The 16,941-nt window shown below is 33.5% G+C and overlaps 1 protein-coding gene and 1 non-coding gene across 2 annotated transcripts; both read left to right on the forward strand.

Moving 5' to 3' along the window:
• The first annotated feature begins 5,822 nt into the window (after window positions 1–5,822).
• On the forward strand, window positions 5,823–15,591 carry LOC134715106 (large ribosomal subunit protein uL4-like). Its single transcript, XM_063577024.1, has 9 exons — window positions 5,823–5,973; window positions 6,664–6,838; window positions 7,335–7,580; window positions 8,057–8,181; window positions 8,798–8,927; window positions 12,987–13,143; window positions 13,582–13,665; window positions 14,077–14,239; window positions 15,447–15,591. The coding sequence occupies exons 1-9, from the start codon at window positions 5,839–5,841 to the stop codon at window positions 15,522–15,524; spliced, it is 1,293 nt and encodes a 430-aa protein (XP_063433094.1). The 5' UTR covers window positions 5,823–5,838; the 3' UTR covers window positions 15,525–15,591.
• On the forward strand, window positions 9,143–9,212 carry LOC134717369 (small nucleolar RNA SNORD18). The gene has a single exon (XR_010107299.1). It is a non-coding gene; the product is annotated as a small nucleolar RNA SNORD18 (small nucleolar RNA).
• Window positions 15,592–16,941: the final 1,350 nt, after the last annotated feature.

Below are 16,941 nucleotides of genomic sequence, written 5' to 3' on the forward strand. Positions count from 1 at the left end.
TCTTTCGATTTAAGCATCACATCTGACATTGATAAAGATAGAAATATAGCACACAAACAGGAGCCTTCAAAGTAATTTAACTCAGTAACATTCTGCATGTGCCTATTGCACAGACACTTGTCTCAAATTTTTTTCTCCCTATATACCTTAATATAGCACAAGGTACTTAACTAAATTTTTTGAAAAATGACACCCAGTCCCGAATTCCCGTAATTTTTTTTTATTTCTCGGTTGTCAAACCTACTTAAACTTAATATGCCGTAAATCTAAATTGATTTATCTACACAATGTTATATGACACGACTATCATTGTTGTCGTGTCGGGATCATTAGTAGCAGGCCACAGAAGTCGGTCAACGGGAGGTTTTTTTGCATTCGTCTCAAACTTTGGCAACACCCAGCCCGCAGTGATTGAATTATATTATGCAAAATAAAAACTGTCAGCTTCCATCTGACTACGAATTATTATCTTTATTGTAAATTCTTTACAGATTATGTGAAACAGACCCAAATAAGTTTGTTATGAAACACACGTGTACACAACGACACTAATGTAGAGTTATAAATTGACCAAAATTTCCCACATTTATTTTATTTTTAGCCAGACGATTGACCAATGAGAAACCAGTATAAAATAACATGCGGACTGAGTGTTGCCAAAGCTTGAGACGAATGCAAAAAAACCCATCCCGTTCTCAATCTTAATCAATTGTGTATAAAAGTTTTACCCAGGTAAAAATATTCTTCTGTGATAAATTAAGTGATAACTAGGGTTTATAATCTTCAACCAATGAACCGTTTTCAGTCTACCCTTCCACGAAATGTCATTTTTTTTAAATGTTTAAGAATTTTCGAAAATTCCACCTGACAACCGATCAAACAATAGTTTTAAGTTGAATCAATGAAGACAAGATCAATAACTGATGGTCATTAGCTAGTAAATACATTCGTCTTTTAAAATACAACTGATCGTGATGAAATTACTGAGGATTGGTGCTATGTTGATAAATTTATCAATTTTCAAGAGCAAAATTGGCAGCGTCATCCTACAATGGCTTCCATTTCTGCGATTACCTTACCTTACCTCTGTATCTTTAACCCCCTTTGTAGAGGAACCATACGCTAGTATGTATAACTTGTGGCTTTCTAATATACAGTGATGCCTCCACCAAATGCTTTGAAGTGCTGAGACTATATACAGTGAGATCCTATCCACACACAATTTTATTACAATTCCGTTATCCTGTATTTACAATGTTTCTGTGTTGATTAAAAGTCATGTCACATACTTTAAAATTCCTCTCTTTCTTTATATATACACTGGTATCACATTTATACCCCTAACCGATAGATGTATTCTTTAAAAATTAGTATCGATCTTTAAAAATATCAACAGCACTATTCCATAATTGCGGTAAAAACGGTAAAAAGATAAGAGAATGATGAATGCCTCTTCCTCATGAATTAAAAGCTGTATTACAAAGTAATTATCTAAAAGTTATATTCATTTCTTCTAAAAGGTCCTTCATGTATTGTTTAAAATTCTGTTTTCTATATATAATCTAAAATATTTTCACTTTAAGATCGCACACTTTAAAAAAATGTCATCACTAGCATAACTTTAGTATGTATATATATATGCTAAAATAGGTTCGTTATGTTATTGTAAAATAGATTAGTTTCTTCTTTTTACTGTGGAAGCGATTATCTTTTCCTTTTTTAGAGTCATAATTATTAAAATTATCATCCACATACTATTTTATAGCGGGCTATATGTAACTGGTATATCAAGCGTCTAGTAAGGCGTTCTACTTTTGCTACACTGGCTGGAGAGAGTTTCCTTGATGTTGCTAACGGTGTGATGTCCAGAATTATTTGTAACTTTTCACTGTCCAATAGTTCATTAAATTTAATTCCAAGACTGTTAAGTACCTCAACTGTTTCTAGAAGTATCTTGTTCCTGATATTTCGGAGTTGTATGCAGTGTAGTATGAAGTGAGTCACAGTTTCATCATCCTTTGAGCATAGCAGGCACTTCGGATCAGTTTCATCCTTATACATTTTTATTCGCTTACTTTGTAGAATATATGATCCAGTAAGCAGTTTTAGTTTAACTGGTAGTCTTGCCGTATCTATGGCTGAGTGGCAGTTAATTCTGAATAGAGGATGAATTTTACCTTTGTCAAGGTTTCCCGTTGTAAGATGGTTTAGTCCTTTATACAGTGGCAGCAGTTGCACTATTGACTTGCTCCAGTAATTATGCACTGTTCTCTTGATGTTTGAGGTCCATAAGGATTTTTTGACAGGGTGGTCCATGTACCATATAGCTTCTTGCAGATTGTACTTCCTGAGCATATGTTTTATGGATACGAACCAACTAGCACTTTGGTTGTTTTTTACGGTTAGTTGTCGTCTAGCTAGCGATTTTTCCATACTTTCTTCATGCTGGTTACAGATGTTGTTGAAGAGTCCAAGTGCTCGGATATGTATTTGGGCTTCTACTGGCAATATTCCGGTTAAGATGTTGATAGTTATATCTGCTACGCAAGTTGGTAATGAAAGAATTTGCTTGAGTAGCTTTTTTTGGAAATTTTCGATTAGTGCTAACGAGCTTGTTGTAGGTAGTATTAGCTCCAGGCCATAGAGAAGTACTGGGGATACATATATTTTGTACAGATGTACCATTGTCTCTACATCTAATCCATTATAGCCGTGAAACCCTCCTCCCAGGAGGCTATATGCGCTTCTCCTCGCCTTTTTTATATTTTCCTCCACATTAGCAGTCATGTTTTCTTTTAATGACGTGGTTCTGATGATTCCCAAGTGTGTGGCACTTCTCACTGATGGCATTTCGTGTTGTCCCATGGTAAGGGATGTTGCTACAGGATCCCGTTTTTGCTTCCTGTTGGTAATGGTAAGTACCACGCTTTTTGCAGGTTGTAATTGGTAGCCTTCCATGTATGCGTAATCACATGCCATGTTTATAAGCAATTGTGCTTGGTCTGGTTCCTCGCTAATTAGTGCGACGTCATCTGCACAAGCAGTACTGTTTACGCTTATGTTTCCAATTCTATATCCTGCATCAGTTGTGTCATACATGTTCAGCAGCTGGTTGATGTATAATTTGTAGAGGTTGGTGCTAAGTATACCTCCTTGTCGCACTCCCTGGTTTACATCGAATGGCTGAGAGATGTTTCCTTCCCATTTAATAGCACTTTTAGCATTTTCGTGGAGATCTTTGATCAGTCCCCAGTGTCCATCGTCGATTCCTGCCAAAAAGACCCTCCTGAGCATGTGACTATGGATGACAGTGTCAAAGGCAGCTTTTGCGTCTAAGAGTACCAGTTGGAAAGTTGTGTTGTTGTCGTTGGATTCTCTGTAACTTTCTTCAATTGGCAGCGCGGAGTTCATAGGTGACGATCCTGCAGTGAAACCTCTCTGTCTTTTATTTTGTGTTACAAGTACTTTGTTATTTGTACGCTCTTTGATGACTGTTTCGATTATTTTGCCAATGACTGGTAGAACTGTAATTCCTCTATAGTTGGCTGCTTGCTGCCTTGTTCCTTTATTTTTAAAAACCGGTGTCAGGAGCCCCATTTTAAGTGATGCTGATACACTTCCGTGCTTGAAGATACATCCCACAAGTGTGACTAAAGTTGTTTCCATTTCAGATCCTGCATGGGTAATATGTTCGATGGTTATACCTTGGAAATCTGCTGATTTTCCTCTGTTTATCGATCTGATGGCGTTTGTAATTTCGATGTGCGTGACGTTACTGATGTTATTTCGTTGCACAAGCCTGTTTATAGTCTGAATATCATCTTCAACTTGGTTATGATATGCACTATCTATGTCCGTCTGGTTATTGAATGTTGCAAGGTTTCTAAAGTGTTCTTCAAATCCTGTGATGATATTTTCACTCTGCGTGTATTGGACTCCGTTAACCTCTAGCTCCGTGATTACAACATTTCCTTTCTTCCTGTTGTTACGTACGAGTTGGTGGAACATTTTTGCATCTTTTACTCTTGTTTCTAGAATAGTTTCCTTCTCCTTGTCTCTTATTTTAGCAATCTCTATTCTTACTGAACGACGAAAGTCCTTCTTTGTTTGATTTTTCTCCTGGAGCATTATGTTGCTTTTGTTGTTGGGTCTCCCGTTATGTTTCCAAACATTATATTTTTGTCTTGCTATTTTCAACGCTATTTGTATTTCGGGCGTCCACACTTTTAATTTTGGCTTTGCATTGAATTTTGCCTTTGATGACGATGTTAGTTTAGCTGTTTCCTTTAAGAGTTCGCATAATTTGGATGTAGCTTGCTCAATTTCTGCTTCTTTCATATTTTCTCTTATTTGAAGGCTGCCTATATGTTTATTGATGTAAGCAGAATACCATTCTTTGTCTACTTTGTCCCAGTTAATTCTTTTTGTAATTTTGTTGCTATTTTGCGCATGACTGTTATTTAAGCTTTCATAAATGAATTTGGTACTCATACGAATTGGGTGATGATCGGATGTGTTTTCTGTCACGTGGTTGAGTACTTGTTTGTTGTCAAATTCATTTTCTGGCAGGTTGTGTAGAAAATAGTCTATTTCTGATGATTCCTGTCCGAGTGAGTTAACAAAGGTTCTTTCTTTATTATCGTATTTCAAGTTGCATTCCTTTATGAAATCACGGAGATAGAGGTTGCGCTTCGTGCCTGATTGTATATTTAGATCTTCATTTAGGTCGCCTCCTATGATGATTTTGTGTGTTTCATTATACTTTTGATATAATTCGTATAGTTGATCGATAACATCTTGGTATTCGGCCTGATGATTTTTACTTCCTTTTGCTAGCAAATAGACTGATGTTAGTATAATGTTTGGATTGTTGCTTTCCCTTATTTCTACACACTGTATCCTTTCTGTTCGATTGGCCTTATCATGTGATCGATTTCTTTCTTCCACAAGATTGCCACTCCTCCATATCCTCGGGGCATACATATCGGTAACAGTGGTTCATTTATATCGACTCCTTTGCCTATGTAATTTATATTTTCGTGAATTTCGCCAAGAAGATGAATCTGTGTTTGAAATAGCCAATGTTCCTGAATAAGTATTAAGTCGTTTGATTGTAGAAGTTTGTGTATTATTGGGCCACAGGTTTTAATGTTTTTGCAGTTGAACGAAATTAGATGCAATTGTGAACTCTCTGGTATTTTGACGCTTGAATTGTTGGTTACATATGGCTTGGGTTGAGGCTCCGTAATACTAAAAAAGGCTGTTGAACTGGGGTTTGTGTAGTATTCCTTAGGATTGGTTGTTTCTGTACATGTATGTTATGAACTGGTGGGTACAAGAAGTTTTTTACCCCAGGTTGTATGTTGCTAGCACAAAGGTGTCCATTCTTCGGAGGTTGAAATGTTGCGCTTGGTATGTATACCGGTGTTGCATTGTAGCACTGGCCTTGATGTCTTGGCGAATGTGGATTTAAGAGCAGGGGTTGTCCAGTTACCTGCTGCGTTGCTTGTTTGGTATCTGTATTTGCAACATTCTCCTTTTGAGGTTTTTTGTTTTCAGATTGTGAAATGAACTGGCGTAATGGGGAGACATTTTTGACGAAGTAGACTCCTGCATGACTGTGATGAAATTCTTTGTCTTACAATAATTGAACATGCATAGTGCATGTGTAACCCATCTCCAGCTAAGGCGTTAGATTGAAGTTCACATTAATACGGATCCACTGACATATTGTGTAGACGATGTTTATGAAAAGTTTCACTTTCCTATAATATCATCGGGGTATGCAGAGCCAGTTTTGAATAAAAACGTCTTTACTTTTTCGAAGATGGTTGTTCTATGCTGTATTCATTATTAGTTTGGTTATTAGTTGCACGGGGAAATAGTCCCGAAGATATCCTTACGCATCCTTTTACACGTTATCTCGAGCAGAGCGACCACGTTTTTCTGCTCTCACAAATATTATTAAGCATGGTACGAAAACTTTGTATTTACATGATTAAATTAACTTTTTGGTCTGAAATGTCAAAAAAGTTTTTATTTAAACGCAATATACTGATCTATATCGTCTATTTCCTGTAATAAAGGACACCGGCATGAAGTCTTAGAAAAAGGGGGGGATATACCACATCGTCCTCATTCTGAACCAATCGTCCACATTTTCATTAAACATGCAACTGTTAAGGAGTTCCTTTATGTGATACGCAGTCATCCATCATGACCATTAATTGTATTGCAGAGTGTTCCTTCAGCCGAAGTTCAGGTGAACCATATGGAACTTTTTTAAACTGTTGCTATTATTTTGATATCCAATTTTGGCATGATTTTTATTAGGTTATTATGTCCCTAACCTGTTATTTGATGTTTTTAAAATTTTTGATATTGGAAACTTTATTTATACCCTATTCTGATTATAAAGCACGATACCCTACCAGTACAAGGGCTCAAGTGATTCACACATTTATTTCAAACATCTGTTATACACTTTTTTACAATACATGGTTAAAATTGTTTTCATCATATAATTGTGAAAAGATTTGCGATAAATTTAGGTTTGCTCACTTTACTGTGGTAAATATTGAAGATGGGATTTTTAGCTGGTATGACACAGTTTTAATCTAATTTATTAGTATTTATGAATGCAATACTTGCTTATTATTTCAGGCTGCCGCAGCGAGACCATTGATATCGGTGTACGGTGAGAAAGGGGATGCATCTGGAACAAATGTTACCCTTCCAGCTGTCTTCAGAGCACCAATCAGACCAGACATTGTCACCTTTGTACATGCACAAATGAGATTCAACTCCAGACAGCCATATGCTGTTAGTGAGAAAGCTGGTAAGGGTTATTTATAATTAATAAGATGTCAGAATTAATATCATTTAAAAAAAATAAAACCTCAAAGGCTAATCAATTGAGTTAGATCTTGAAAATGTTCAACTTGAAAAGAGTTTTTGAAAAGGTTCCAGTTGAAAAAAAATATCAAAGCTATTTTGTATGGCTGTTTAATAGAAATGTCTACTTACAATTGAAAATTTGGAATTTATTGTTAACATGTATTAATTTAAATGTTTCATGTGTATTCACCACTTTGGCCTAAAAGATTTGTATTGACTTCTTTCTATAATTAATATAAACCAAGATAGAAAATTGAACATTTATATCCATGCATGAAAAATGTTTTGTTTCTGATATAAATATATATTTACACCGGTATATCCATTTTCTCAAATACTTTCTGCATATCTTTGGTACAGAGATTAATACAGAGGACTTTTAATGGTGAAAAAAATGTAATATGATGTTTCATATAAATATATCTTGTTTAATTTAGGTCACCAGACTTCAGCTGAATCTTGGGGAACTGGTAGAGCTGTAGCTCGTATTCCCAGGGTCAGAGGAGGTGGTACTCACAGATCTGGACAGGGAGCTTTTGGAAACATGTGTCGTGGAGGTCGTATGTTTGCACCAACAAAAACATGGAGAAGATGGCACCGTAAAATAAACACTAACCAAAAAAGATACGCTATCTGCTCAGCCATTGCTGCCACTGGAGTACCTGCTCTTGTTATGTCCAAAGGTAATGTTATCCTGGAGTTTTTTTCTTTCTTTTATGCACTAAATGCAGATGCTATTGTCCTAAAAATCTCAATATATCAAAGATTATAAATTCATTATACTTTACACATACCAATGAAATTTGTGGATGGAAATAATATAATATTTTAATACTAAAAGTATCAACCGAAAAAAGCCATACATTTGACGAACAGAGCTTTGACAAAAAAAATTTGTCTATTTATAAGTTATCTCCATGTATGATGTAGGTGGCAGTCAACTTAGTAAGTGTTCAATACATAATCATGGTAGTTCATATCTGTAATGCTAGAACTATTTAAATGTTTTCACTGCAGTATAAAACCTTCAAAACTTAACAACAAAACTTGGTGACATATTAAAGATTGATCCAGTAAAGTTATATTAGCATGGTAAGAAGCCCTTCTTTTATAATATGTGATCATAGGAGGGAGAATTTAATCTGTTTTTATTCTGTAGGACACAAAATTGAGGAGATTCCAGAGGTCCCATTGGTGGTCAGTGACAAAGTGGAAGAATACAAGAAAACAAAAGAGGCTGTTGCACTACTTAAAAAAGTGAAAGCCTGGAATGATATACAGAAGGTAACTACTAGAGTGGCAATCTTAATTTTGTTTGTCTATATCTTTTTCTAGCCTGATTATTATTAACAGTATAGAAATTTACATTTAAAAGGAAATATGTTTCTTGGAACATATTGATGTATAATCTAAATTATAACTGAAACCATAACATATATCAAACCATTTAAGGCAAACGTTGTGAAGATTTTAAGACAATATCTAAGTTCAGTGTCTGAACAGTTGCTTTATGGCAGTTTGCTCTGTTTTAAATTTTTTTTTGCTTTTGTAAGAATTGCATTTGAAATGTGTATAATAAAATGTTTTCAAATAAACAACTAAAGAATTTGTAGAATATTTTTTATGAAGTAACATGTTTTGATGCCCAATTTTTGTCATTTTTACTTTATCATTACAAGTCCTGTCTGCACGTTTAGCCACTAGCCCGATGCCCCAGACTAGTAAAATTTCAATCAGACTTTGTTTTGACAAATAAAAAAAATGTAAGAATATTGGTCTTCGGACTAGTAGTTAAAAAAGTTTTTGGTGCAGACTGTAAGTAATTTTGTATTCCCTCTTTACTTATTCATAAATTATATAATTATTTCTGATGACATACTTGGGAATTATTTATTCATAGGTCTTAAACTCCAAAAGATTCAGAGCAGGCAAAGGTAAAATGAGGAACAGAAGAAGAATAATGAAAAGAGGACCCTTAATAATTTATAATAAAGACAATGGAATTTCCAGAGCTTTTAGAAATATACCAGGTAATTTTTGAAAAGGGATATAGATTTAAGAACTTGTAGATGTATCATGGCAAAGTTGCTCACCTTCAAATATACACTGGTTGAAGAATTGGAATAAAATTAGTAATAATGTGATGGCGATGATTAGCCTATATTTCTGAAGCTAATGGACACTGAAATATAAAGCTATTTGTTGATAAATATTTAATATCTTGATATATTCTCCTTACTAGTTAATGGAATGATGATATGCCTTGGTCCGTGTTTCTGATAAACTAGTGACGTTATGCAGGCATCACTGACCACAAAATTAGTACGGGTAAATATTTAAGTGAAATGTTTCATGGAAGAAAAAATTATTCAATATTTTAAAATCTAATATATGCAAAATTAGTTGTGAAGTCTAAAGAAATATTATTGCTTAAGACAATTTTCATAGATAAAAGAGGTTTAGGTTAAGAAAATCTTAAAAGGTCTTTCAAGTGTAAATGCTGTGAAGTGAAAATATATTTCTTAATATAAACTCCAAATTAAACCACATATTTCACAATCATAGTACTAAGTATATTGTATTTAATTATTTGTCTATTCATGTCCTAAGAATATTTTGATATGCATTTCATATTTGTTTGCAAGTTTAATCTACTGATAAGATTAGATGAATTTTACCAGGGATAACTTTCATATCGTCTCCCAGCAATCAGTATTAAACTTAATCCAAAACACATGAATCTTTGACAGTTGTCCCTTAATCATTTGTTCTTTATAAGATTGTTGGTCGTTTGGGTTAATTCTTTAAAATTAAACTTATAACAGTAAACAGTGCTAACATCAATAACGAATTCGGTGCATTGAATCCGACTGATGAATTATCGAAATGCTATGTGAAGTTTTAGTGGGGATGATGATTAGCCTTTGGTCCGTGTTTCTGATTGAACAATGACTTTACATAGGCTGGACTGACCAATTTACTTCAACATACTGTTTTGTCTATACTGCATTGAATCTTGTATTGTGACCTCAAACCCTTCCTAAAAAAAAACCTGTCTCCAGTTAGATACCTATCATGTAAAATGGTTGTAATCATACTGAGACTGATAGACAGTTTACTTATTTCCTGTAACCCAAAAATTAGTATGAATGAGTGAATGATCTCAAATTTGTATATTCTGATGCTTTAAAATAGCATTGATTGTTTTGGGGATGATGATTAGCCTTTGGTCCGTGTTTCTGATTGAACAATGACTTTACATAGGCTGGACTGACTGAATTGAATCTTGTATTGTTACTTCAAACCCTTTGAAAATATGTCTTCAAAACCTGTCTCTGGTTAGTAACCCTTTAAAATGGTTGTAATCCTACCGAGACTGGTTGACAGCATGATACTTCTGTCCTTTAACCCAAAAATGAATATGAATAAGTGGATGATCTTAAACATGTATATCCTGATGCTTTAAAATACCATTGGATTGTTTTGGGGATGATGATTAGCCTTTGGTCCGTGTTTCTGATTGAACAATGACTTTACATAGGCTGGACTTACCACTTTGCTACAATACCTTTGTTGTCAACACCAATTTAAATCTGGTATTGTGACATTAAACTCTTGGAACAGAGTTCGCGAAAATGGTCGGTCCTGTCGGTCCTGACCGCCAAAATGAGGCTCGGACCAGTATTTTGAAACCTAGTGTCGGTCCTGATGACCGATGTAAAAACGGCCGTTGTAGTTCCCTTTTTATCGGTAATTAGTTGTATCCCAACTAATTCCAATACGTGTTTACATCGGTCTTCAGATGTACCTGCAGGTTATTTCCGGTACTGGATTCCTGTTATTATAGACAAGCTGAAACCTATGGAAAACTTAGTGCCGATCTACACGTGGCCTGCTAAATTTGTTCTTGGCAAACAATCGGCGATTGAAATCTTAGATGGAGATAACAAATACTGAGAAAATGATTCAGTTGATGAAATTGATCGTTAAGATGACTATAAGAACAATCAGAAGAACAGAACGTGTCCTTCATTATTAATTTGTCCGTGGCTGTGAAAAATAAAACTAAAAATAATAATAAAGATATTTTTGGATAAAATATGTTATTATATTATATAAGGATCAAATTGACAGATTTTTTTAGGACTGGCAAAAATTTTGTAGGACTGACAAATAATTTTGCTTTGTCGGTCCAATGTCCGACAGGTCAAACGAAGTTTTCGCGAACTCTGTTGGAAACTATTTCTTATAATTTATCTCCAGATAGATACTCACTATTTATAAGATCTAATTCAAGTTGAATAATGGTTGTAAATTTACATGCAGATACCCTGACAAAATTGTGTGTCCTTAAAGCAACCCATAGAAGATCAGACATGCGAGGCTAGCCTGGCAGCATACTAGTATTTTGATAAACTATAAAATTGAACGTATGACCTGAAACTTGTACATATTGTTGGAATCGAGACTTCTCTGAGTATTATAAAAGGATTGTTTTGGGGATGATGATTAGCCTTTGGTCCGTGTTTCTGATTGAACAATGACTTTACATAGGCTGGACTGACCACTGGCATGAAGCTTCAGTGCCTGATTTGTTGATAACACTGAATCTTGTATTTTGAACTTTAACCCTGGGAAACAGTTTCTTAAAAAGTTTGCACCATCATAGATGCCTTTTTGAGTGGATTGTCTTGTATCTTTGTAGGAAACTTAACTTGCTGAGACAAGTCGAACAGCATACTGATGTCTTGACCAATAAAATTTCCAAAATTCAAAAATGTCTCGATAACTAGAAGATCTGATTGAGTGGTTGAATTAAAACTAATTGTATATTCTAAAAGTACAAGATTTATTTGTTTGCAAAATGCTAAGCAATGTATTTTTTGGGGATGATGATTAGCCTTTGGTCCGTGTTTCTGATTGAATAATGACTTTACATAGGCTGGACTGACCACTTTGCTACAAAGCCTGTTTTCTTAATGAACTTATAATTGTGCCATGTAAGCAATCTTTGGGCTTCAGTGTTCCCAAGCTTTGTGTATATTTGATAAGCCTTTCTTTTATGTTTCTGATTAAACTTTAACTTAGCACGGGTATCAATTACCATATTCAATGATATTTGTACCTTAAGATAACCAATAAAACTTAAAAAGTGTTGATTTTTTGTAATTCTTTGCATATTTCATAAATAGACTATCATTCTGAAAATCAAATGCTTACAAGACGTGGAATTTGTTGGAGATGATGATTAGCCTTTGGTCCGTGTTTCTGATTGAACAATGACTTTACATAGGCTGGACTGACCACTTTTTCTTCAAAGTTCTGTTTTGTCTATACCATTTTGAATCTTGTATTATGATATTAAAACTTGTTAAATATATTGGTCATGCCGGTAGAAAAATTGTTTGAATAAATGATCATTCTGATAACCAAATGCTTAAATAGCAATGGAATATATTGGGAATGATGATTAGCCTTTGGTCCGTGTTTCTGATTGAACTATGACTTTACATAGGCTGGACTGACCACTTAGCTACAAGCTCCACTTTGTTAATCCATTTTTATACCCCATTGAATATTTTATTGGGCAATTTAACTGTTTGAAAAAAAACCTTGAAAGGTGATTTGTCATAATAGTTACTTTAAATATTACCATGATTATGTCCAATTTCCTGTTAAACATGTTTTAATATAAGTGTTGTAAATTAACATGCAGGGTCAGACTATAAACTGGACAGCATAACCAATACAATTTCTATTTGAGAAGATGGTCCTTAAATATTTGTATATTCTTAGATAACCCGATTTCTGTACATAACTAAGTGCTTAGCATTGAAATATTTTGGGAATGATGATTAGCCTTGGTCCGTGTTTCTGATTAAACCATGACTTTTCATAGGCTCGACTGACCAATTTATCTTTGTTAGCAATAATTTAAGATACTGTATTACATCCATAGCTGTTCCAGTTGTTTAATCAAATAATTCTTTGTCAGCCCAATGATTGTTTGAGGATATGCCCATGATATTCCCAATTTCTGTTGACAGGTTACTGAGGTATCATATACATGTACTTTTTTTCCATTTCAGGAATAACATTGATTAATGTTCAAGCATTAAACCTTTTAAAAATAGCCCCTGGAGGTCATGTTGGTCGATTCTGTATTTGGACTGAATCAGCATTTTCCAGATTAGATAAATTGTATGGTACATGGAGAAAAGTTTCACAAGAAAAAGCAGGATACAAGTAAGTTTTTGATTCTGATAGAAAAAGTTGAGAAATGTTTTTGGACAGATGCACACAAAAGAATGTCCAGTACAAATATTTTTTGTTTATTTTGTATTTGACTTGGTAGGACATTAACATACATTTCTATGTTCTGTATTGGAAGACTAAGCCAAAAGTGTTGGACTGCTCGGATAAATAGAAATGTGTTAATTTTGGATGTTTTCATGAATTTTGACTAGGGCAAATACAAATTGATACAATTGATTTGTATCCAATTTTTTAGAACAGATAAATATAGAGTTTATATGTACTGTTGAGAATGATTAGATGCCATTGGTCCGTGTTTATGACACCTTGTGATCAAATATTGGCTTCACTGACATGACTTGATATGTCATATTGAAATATTTATCTTATTACAAGTTCTTCTATGTATTATTTGATTTTATGTTTCAGTTTACCAATGCATAAAATGACCACAACAGATTTATCAAGATTATTGAAGAGTGACGAAATACAAGCAGCTATTAGGGCACCAAGGTAAGTTATAATCATATTGAAGACTGACAAAAAAATTAAAAGTAAAACTCGTGTAAAGTTATGACACAGATTCTAAATTGCGTGAATCCAAATTCATGCCAATATGGGGTGAATAGTTTGTTAAATGGTCATTAATTCAAATGCATGCCAATAGAGATGAATAGTCAAATACTAAAAAAATATTTACAGTTGGATAACATGAAGTAATGATCTAAATGTCATGTGAAAATGCTTTTAATTGTGAATATCACTTTTAGTGATTTGTCTTTCAAAGTCCTAAATTAACTTGGTAAAACAGTCTCTTTTAATGGTTTTAGTTAGGTGGTAACATGTAAGATAAATTTAAATAAATTCCCAGCTTTATTCAACTTGGTTTGTTTTGAACATTGCTATTGTGTTTTACTCTTGCAGACGTACTGAAAATAAAAGAAGAGTATTAAAGAAAAATCCACTGAAGAACCAACGTGTAATGATTCGTCTTAATCCATATGCTAAAGTTATGAATAAAGCTGCTAAAGATATCGAAAGAAAAAGGAAAGATAAAAGACTTGGAGTAGTTAATGAGAAGCGAGGAGTAAGTATAAACTCAGATAGATTTGGAAAAAAATTACATAAGAGGATGACTGTACATTGACATTGTCAATTGGGCTTTCATTGAAAATTTTCTTATTTGCAATTCAACAACAACTTGTTAATACTTATTAGGTTTTAATAAATACCTAAAGCAATGGTTGAAAAAGTATGAACTGGGAAGTCTGACTTTGAAAGATTTTGTTTCAAATTAATATTTATAAAAGGAGATAGATTGGTTGTCCCTTTCAAGTTCTTGTTTTAAAAAGGTTGGGGTAAAGATATGATTCTGTAAACTGAATTACATTTATACAAGATTTATACACTACAAATAGCAGAGCAATTTTAATTTTAAGATGAAAATTTATTAATTTATGAGAATGTTGTTTAAACAACAGTCAATCTTATAAAAAAAAATATTGGTCACAAAAATACAATGAAACACATTTCAAATGATATAGGTAAAAAGTACTAACCTATAATATTGACTTTCAGATAAAATTAGAAAAGAAGGTAGTCCATGTTCTATAATAATAAAAATATTTATTTAAACTTGGTTTGTCTTATTCTACAGGGTTGTCAGGTTCTTTTATAATTTTTTTGAAATTTTTATTTAAACATGAATTATGTTTTGTTTGACTTATTTTACAGTTGAAACTTTGATCAACTGGTAGTTTATTCATTTCCTCAAAATCCCTTCCACCCATTTTTGTTTTAAACTTATTTTGATGGTAAAGGAGCGGTGTAGGACATATGCTTTTCATTTGTTACTCCTAGTAGTTTTAGTTTGTGTATATTTTTTTACTGATAATTATTTGAGGGAGATATTATCAGTTATTTAAAATAAATAATACAATTTTCATCAGTTATTTTATAACTTGTACATATTTCTTACTTTCAGCAATAACCTAAAAAAAAGCTTAAATTTAAATCAACATTTTGCACTTGTGATTATGTTATCTGTAGTGCTCAGTTATATATAAAATTCTGTAGGCAATGAAGGTAGACAAACATTCACGTTTCAGTAATTTCTTATGCTTTATGTCAAATTCAGATTCCTATGTGGAGCTAAATTCAATATACTTTTCAACAGTTTTTTATACATCATACTTTCATTCACAGTTACCAGGTCATAGTATTTTACGATACTTTTAAATTACATTGAAATTTGTTTATTCTTGTAATGTAATGATGTTTTTTGTTGTTTTTAGATTAAAGATCCATCCAAGGTTAAAAAGAAGCCTGCAGCCAAAGGAAAGCCTGCAGCTAAAGGAAAGGCCAAAAAATAGATCTAAAGTGACATTTTACAGGCTTAACTAGTGCTACTGATAAAATAAATTCAGTCTCTGATCACAATACTTCTTACTTGTTATCCAAACTTGTACCATCACTCAGAAATGGCAGCATGTTCTCCATTTACATTGTCTGCCTCTTCATTCATCTGTAAAACTTTGTTACATATTTCTCTTCTCCTGTATTACGGATGATTTGATGTTGGTCTTGGTCTTGCTTGATGAATTATTTCTATGGGCATTGGCCTCTTTGTTTGACAATAATTTGAATTTTTATTCTTGGATAAAAGATTAGGCTATGCTAGTTGACTTGAAGGTTTGCCTTTGACACATATTCTTAAAAGCCTTTTGATTGATTTTAGCACTACTCATTCGTAAAAGGAGATGCAAGGTAAACTTCAATGAGAATTAAAAACCAATTCTTCAGAGAACAATTGAAGGTCTTTCCACCTCGATAATAAGAATGAAATTTAAAAAAGATGTATGAAAAGGTCACTCCTTGTTGATGTAATTTGGTACCTCAAACTGATATTATAAAAATAAGATTAATAGGTATATGCATAAGACTTTTAACATTGTTTTATAGTGAACAAGAAAGAATTTAAAGCAAAGGTCAAAATCTAGAACTTTAAGTTGACCTTGACCTCAATTTCAAGGTCATAGGTCAGTGATCAAATAAAAAGACCCCAGGTCAATCACTTGTATGGTTGTGGAGAAATACTGATTTCAAACACAAAAGGGGAGAAAACTCTCAAAAGGATTGACCAAAACACTTCGACTTAAATGGGTTGAAGTTGCCCCTTATTGTAAACCATTATTTGGCAAACACATCATATCATTAACTGTAACAGTTTCTTTTGAATAAAGATTACAAGCAAAATTCAAAATTTATTACACGAGTTTGACCTTGACCTCAATTTCAAGGTCATGGGTCAGTGAACTCAAATTGGAAGGTCCAAGGTCAATCACTTGTATGGTTGTGGAGAAATAATGATTTCAAATACATAAGGGGAGAAAAATCCTATAAGGGTTAACCAAAACACTTCGACTGAATAGGTTGAAGTTGCGCCTTATTGTAAACAGTAATTCGGCAAACATATATCATTACAGCAGATTTCAGTCAGTATGTAGCTAATGGTAATATCTTTGGTAAGCTTGCTTGTTGGCTGAACCGTGAAGTCATTGTTAGGTGAGGTATACTACCCTCCTTTTAAAGTAGCTTAGTCCTACAGAGATATATTGATTATCTGTTGGGCTAGTCTACTATTAAAGGAGGGTAGTTTACCTAACCTAACAATGACTTCACGGTTCAGCTAACAAGCAAGCTAACCAAAGATATTACCATTAGCTACATACTCACTGAAATCTGCTGTAACTGTAACAGTTTCTTTTGAATAACGATAACAAGCAAAAT

This window comes from Mytilus trossulus, chromosome 4 (assembly GCF_036588685.1).
Source record: "Mytilus trossulus isolate FHL-02 chromosome 4, PNRI_Mtr1.1.1.hap1, whole genome shotgun sequence".
Lineage (NCBI taxonomy): Eukaryota > Metazoa > Mollusca > Bivalvia > Mytilida > Mytilidae > Mytilus > Mytilus trossulus.

Excerpts from the sequence above, each read along its gene's own strand:
- LOC134715106 (XM_063577024.1), top strand. The coding sequence starts at position 5,839 with ATGCTGTATTCATTATTAGTTTGGTTATTAGTTGCACGGGGAAATAGT. Across the intron at positions 8,182-8,797 it reads CCTGGAATGATATACAGAAG|GTCTTAAACTCCAAAAGATT; the intron begins GTAACTACTAGA and ends ATTTATTCATAG. Across the intron at positions 14,240-15,446 it reads TAGTTAATGAGAAGCGAGGA|ATTAAAGATCCATCCAAGGT; the intron begins GTAAGTATAAAC and ends TGTTGTTTTTAG.